The sequence below is a fragment of the Lissotriton helveticus genome, chromosome 2_1 (assembly GCF_964261635.1).
Source record: "Lissotriton helveticus chromosome 2_1, aLisHel1.1, whole genome shotgun sequence".
In the NCBI taxonomy this organism is placed as follows: Eukaryota; Metazoa; Chordata; class Amphibia; order Caudata; family Salamandridae; genus Lissotriton; species Lissotriton helveticus.
The window spans coordinates 969,447,878-969,453,877 of NC_136059.1; the positions used below are offsets into that span (position 1 = coordinate 969,447,878).

Genomic DNA, 6,000 nt, shown 5'->3' on the forward strand with positions numbered 1-6,000 from the left:
CTTCTGCATAAATAAGCAAGACACCAAGAAATGTAGTATTCGTTTTTATCAAGCCAGGGTTCTCGAAAAGAAATTGAGGTCGTGATAGCGTCCCCACTTTCGCTACTGAACGGCAGTGTATTCTAGCAAAGTAAGAGTTACAGAACATTGCACTTTGAGAGATGTCGGATAGGACAAGAGGGGTCTGACGTCTTGTGAAGCCAACAGCATTTTGACTGAATATAGAAGACTTCTATCTGGATCAATCCTTCCACCTGGAAGGGCGCATTTCGGGTAGAGGACCCTGGATTAGCACAACTAGTAAATTACTTGCTCATGGTTTATTATAAAGTAGCGACTTTAACAGAAGATTCATTCACCATTGGACAGAACTGGCCTTCGGGCTAAATAGAACTAAAGGGGAAAGAAAAGTTCATCTCGGGTCTGGACCCCCGCAAGTTTTGTACGAATCCAGGTTTGTTAGAGGACGATTGTGGGGTCACCTTAGGTATACTTTCGTCTCAGAAGAGCTTTTACAAAACAGTCCAAGACGATCGCACACTCACGGTCAGAGCCTTGAGGCCGCAGATAAGGGGTGGCTATTCGTCCCTCTAAGGACGGGAGCTGTGCACAAGGGTAGCTGATGCAGATCTGGAAGGAACCCTCTGCTGTCAGTTAGGGGTGGGGGTGAGCGGAGAAGACGGACAGTTGTGACAAAGGAGACGCGGTTTGTTTACAAACAGCAAGCGGGCGGCTAAATCGCCCACATTCAAGGTCACGGCACTTCACACGTCTCGCACCACAATAACCCGTCCTCCATATCAGAGTCAAGGTCCTGACCCTTTGCTCGCAGCTGTCACTCACAGCGCATAGCTTGGGTCAATGTGCGACCATCCAGAGGGGGTGCAGCAGCACGGAGCCTGGTAAATGACGGGGGGGAGGAAGCCGTCAGTGGCACCAAATAACAGGGCACCCCATTATGGAAGCGCACAAATAATACCACCACTCCATCCACGCACGAGGCAGCCATCCACGTCAGGGGCAGGTGTTCGCAGTAGGTGGGGGTCTTTCGTAGCCTCGCTCAACGCTCCCCACGTAAAACACCGACGACACCGACATGCCGGCCTACGGACTTCGGACAGCCCAGCGGCCCGTCCATCTCCTTAGGGGATTGGGCGGTGAGGGCGCGGACAGCGCCCCCAGCAGGGGCTGGGAAGGTTTGCACCGCTGCTGGTTAGCACAGAGGCAGCTGCTGCTTCTCGGGGGTGTGAATTGGGGCACCCTCCGTAGCGTCACTTGCTCATGGGCCTCACGCTCACCTGTATTTAATTTCCTTTGATCTGTGTAAACATCCAGTCTGGAGATGGACACTACTCCCATAGGAAAAAAAAAACACCTGGAGTGGGTGGGGTACGGTACAAGACGCCCCGATATGAAGAAGCCATCTCTCCTTTCTCATACCCCCTTGCAGACCTGCAGCCACCGTCCCTGGGCTCTGCGCCGCCCCACGGAGCTCCAGCCACTGCAGCGAGTGTGCGCCTTAACACGGGAGTCATCGTCTGTAACAACCGGTTCCGGGGCCCCGCGGCCGTATACAGGTGTACTCACCCCACGCAGGCCGGCCGGCGGACAGCAGCAGCAGCAGCACCACCAGCAGCACAGCGGCCAGACCCCCGCGCCGCAGCGACATCTCCGCAGCCAACAGCCCCCTGCTCCAGGGGCTCAGCAGGTCCCACAACCCGATCCAACAGCGCAAATCCAGGCACGGGTCCAAACTGACTGACGCAAGCCCCAACCCTGCTCCCAATCCACGGGGCTCGCTGAACCGGACGCCGCTGTCTCCGTGGCCGGGAAGGTGCAATAGGAAGCAGTCCTGGAAGGCGCGCGCGCTCCTTATAGCGCTCTCCGGCGCCCCCTGCTGCTCGCGCGCGCCGCCGCTCCCGCCAGGCGCGCGCGCGCGCAGCTCAGCCGAGCCTGGGTGCAATCAGGGAGCACGCGCCGCACGTGCGCCGGAGTGTCTGCCAGCGGCCGGTCGGCGTCAGGTGAGCGGCGTCTGCTCTTTGATGCGAGGCCCGAGGAGGGAGGTGGCGGCTGGAGCTGCGTGTTATGCACCTGCGCCCGCCGCCTGTCCGTCCTGTTCGACCCAAGGATAGCGCCAGAGTGCTCTTATGCCACTGTAAAGCCTATTTGCATCTGGCCGTGTTGCCCTGCTTTTTATGTGGCTACCGTTTTATGTTTTAACAGAAACTCTCTTCGTTTTCCACTTTAATGCAACGAGTGTGCCTGCATCCGATTTTCCATGCGAATTTTTCAAGCGTTTTCACGTTGGATCTGATAACGTTGTCAGCTGTTTGAGTCTTCTGCTCAGTTGTGAATGCGAAAAGTACTTTTTTTTACCTTTTGTTGCGAGCAACCCACAGTATGCGCAGAACATGACAGTACATGCACCCTTTCCTTAAGTTTACAATATCCTCTTGCCTGCTCTTGTTGCTTGAGTACCCTTGGTTCTCTTGCGTTGAAATTACGGATTGTAGTGTTCGCCTTGTGCTGTCATGCTCTGATGGAGACATACTAGGTGGTGATGTCTCTTGCTAAGTGTACTGGCTTTTAATTTATTTATCTGTATGTATTTATTGCCTGTTGTAGCGCCAACTCCACTCAACGGGCTTTCAGAGCGCTGTACAGTGCATATTTAAAAATAAAAGCAACCATATAATACAGTGGTAGCAAATTAAACGTTTGGTATTCATATACACAGAAGTAATAACCCTGCAAGTCAGTTAAATGAGTGGATTTGTAGAGCGCTGTCTGGGCAAATAATGCAGAGAACCTTCAATCTTAGCACAGTGGACAATAAACTTGAGAAAGAGCATGGGAAAATAAAGAATACAAAATATAAATGAAGAAATAGCAAGTAAGGGAACAGAGCGAAGACTACCTCTCACCAGGGCTGGCTTTAGCGCTGGTGGCGCCAGGTGCGACAATCACTTTTGGTGCCCAGCGTCCCATGATTGCCTCCTCAGATTCTTTCCCTACCACCTACAAAAGTTCCCCTCATCTCTCCTATCATAAGATCTTGCTATGCACAGTGTCCCCCCTGAGGCCACATCACCCCCTCAAGAGGTCAGCGCCCAATGCGGACGCACCAGTCGCACTGCCCTACAGCCGGCCCGGCCTCTCACAATTTCAGAAAAGTAAGTTAAAGAACGTTTCATCATGAAAGAATCACTTGCGTCTTACCCGTGACACATACAGTGCAATGGGGGAGTAAAGTGCAAATATGGCCCACCCACGTGTCAGAGGGCTGCTCAATGCAACATGATTTTAACATGTCAATCATTTTTGGACTGTAACATCATTCAGTCACAATATGCTACTTTTATATGAAGATAATGTTAAGAACAGGCCGATATTATACACAATAAACAGGAGACTTGAGGAGTGCAATGGTAATGACTATTTTTGGTTTATAGTAATTCACTGCAGAGGGAAATGAAAATGCTAACTTCCCTCATCATGACCCAACCTCATTACCAATGATCTGCATAAAAACACAACACTGAGTGTGTCTGGGCCAGCCCAAGACCCTACTAAGACGAACAAGAAATATTTGCTGTGAAGAAGCACCCCAATAGGACACGATTAAAATAAAACCTGTTTTTATTACAAACCAAAGTACATTTAGATGAATCAGAGTAATCTATAAAAATAAGCTGGGTCAAAAGAGAAATGAACATATTCCAGTTTGTTTAACTTTAGTGCATGTTTTCAAATCCACCATTTGTTCTCTTCTCAGCTATTTATGGGGTGCTTGTCAGGTCTTTTCCACGGCACTATATTTTTGGATGTCGTTTTCATGGTTGATATGAATGTTGTGCAGATTTCTTTAAACGTTTCTAGGTCCAGGACAGACAGGGCCAATGCCAGCCCTAAAAAAACTACTAATGTTCCAGTGAGAGAGGACAAGGCATGGCGGAGAGACTGAGAAAGAGAAATGAGATGGAGGAGAAGATCTCAATGGAGGAGAATAGAGAGTGCTTAATTTGAGTCAGTGGTTTCGGTGCTCGGCAGCGGCACTGTTTATATAAATTAGAGATCAGCGCAACAACAGATGGTTATTAATTCAGTATGCATTAAAAATGGCTTACACCTGTCACCCAAGGCATTCTTAGAGTCTTGTGGCCATGAAATAACCTAAAATGTCACACTTGTAGGTAGGTGTATGATGGTTAATAGTTATGTTGGTTCTGTTAATGGCAGCGCTGGCAGGGAAAACAGGTGATGGAAGCTGCAGTGGCCTCCTGATGAGCACCCTGTCACTTATTTACAAATTTAGCAGGGAGAATAGAGACAATCAATGGAAGGAGAAGAAGAGGGGATTTGGAGAGAAAGGAGAGGGGATTAAAGGCTAGAATAAACTAGTTGAGTGGAGGTTAAGGGGTAAAGAAGAGACACGAGAAAAGAAGTTGTATAGGAGAGCAGGGAAAACAGAAGAAGAGTGAAAGGAGATGAGTTTGGGGAAAACCTTAGGAGAGGAGAAGAACATGGCACAGAGGAGAAGAGCAGACAAGAAAGGCACAGATGAGAGGTTCTGACATAGCCAGTTCTCCAACTTCCCTTAAATACTGCAGTAGTTGTGCACAGGTTCAAAGTTGTGTCTAGATCTCACCCTGCTAAAATCCGGCTGGTGAGTGTTGTGGTGGTAAAAGGCAGTTAGTTGACCTCCAAAAGGGGTCCACTGCCTTCTTTTCTAATGTCCTTCAATTCTCTATTTGGAAAGCTGGAATCACTTTCTTCTTGTAATGGACAATACAGAGTTCATGCACGTAGGGCCAAGGTCCTTCAAAGACACATTCTAAGTCACAGCCGGATCACTGACCAGAGAGTACATATATTTACTAGTAATCAAGTAAAATGTATCAATTAGGATACACATGATGCACCTGTAGGCCCAAGAATAACATTCCGGACAAGTGTTTTAGGGTATGTGTTAAATTGAAACTTTCTATCATACCTCTTGGGAATGCCCCAGGATTAATTCCTGCTGGTCTAGTTTTGAAACAAACATAAAGCGTGTACTGTGCAGATCACTAGGGTATGGAGTTCAAATGATGAAACTGGGGCATTTGAGAAGAACACGATTTGACAACATATCAGAAACAGTTAGTAAATGTATGCTTGGTGGTGCAAAGAAGTAATATAGGGCCTCAGATATCCATGCTGGAGGTGTGTTGTAAAAATAGAGATTGGTCTGTGGAGCCTGGAAGAGTAATTTATAGAACCCTCGATGCTCTCATAAGTTTAAGGAAGTGTGGAGTCACTGTCAAAGATGCAACACTGTTGACTGAATGGTCGGCGTAGAATTGATTAAGAAACCCTGGCGAGTGGGTTGAAAAGTAGAATGAAATTGTCTACGGAAGACCAGACTGTTGCTGTTGTTAAAGATTTTTGTGCATTTGTGTTTTTGTGCATCATTAACAATATGCAGAATATGATTTTACATTTGATTCTACATGTGCACACTGATATTGTGCTGATTACTTTAAAACACGTTCCCTATGACATACAGAATTGTGTTTTCTTGACTCTTGTTAACAAGGCTTTAGGTCGGGCCTAGCAGCCATCTTGCTTAAAATGGATGCTTCTCCTGCACATTTCACTGTTGTTAGTTCTGCAGCACACAGTCAATCTGAATCATGTTTGTTTATTTCAATTGTCATTGTTCATGCTGTATTCGATTAATTCCAGGCATCATCATGGAGGGATCCATATTGCTGTGAACACCCAGGTGCGTTTATCATTATTACACAGAAGCATTGAGAAGTTGGGTGCTATAGACATCTTGTATCAACCCTTAAGCAGCCGTGAATGTTTTAAGAGTGAACCAGATCATTCGATATAGAAAAATTGATTTTATTTAAAGCAACTGTGGGCATTTACATATCCCATATATAAGCACCATGAGCGTTTGCTTGTCCTACAGAATTAACAATAACGAAGTTTCATCATCTCTTTGATAAG

The 6,000-nt window shown here is 47.2% G+C and overlaps 1 protein-coding gene across 1 annotated transcript in view; it reads right to left on the minus strand.

Annotated features, from left to right (window-relative positions):
* VLDLR (very low density lipoprotein receptor) overlaps positions 1-1,859 on the minus strand; it is a 205,354-nt gene extending 203,495 nt beyond the window's left edge. Inside the window, exon 1 of the mRNA XM_078675719.1 lies at positions 1,588-1,859. Within this exon, the coding sequence (XP_078531845.1) occupies positions 1,588-1,669 (82 nt within the window). The 5' untranslated portion in view covers positions 1,670-1,859. The remainder of the gene's footprint in view (positions 1-1,587) is intronic.
* Between the last annotated feature and the right edge of the window lie 4,141 nt (positions 1,860-6,000).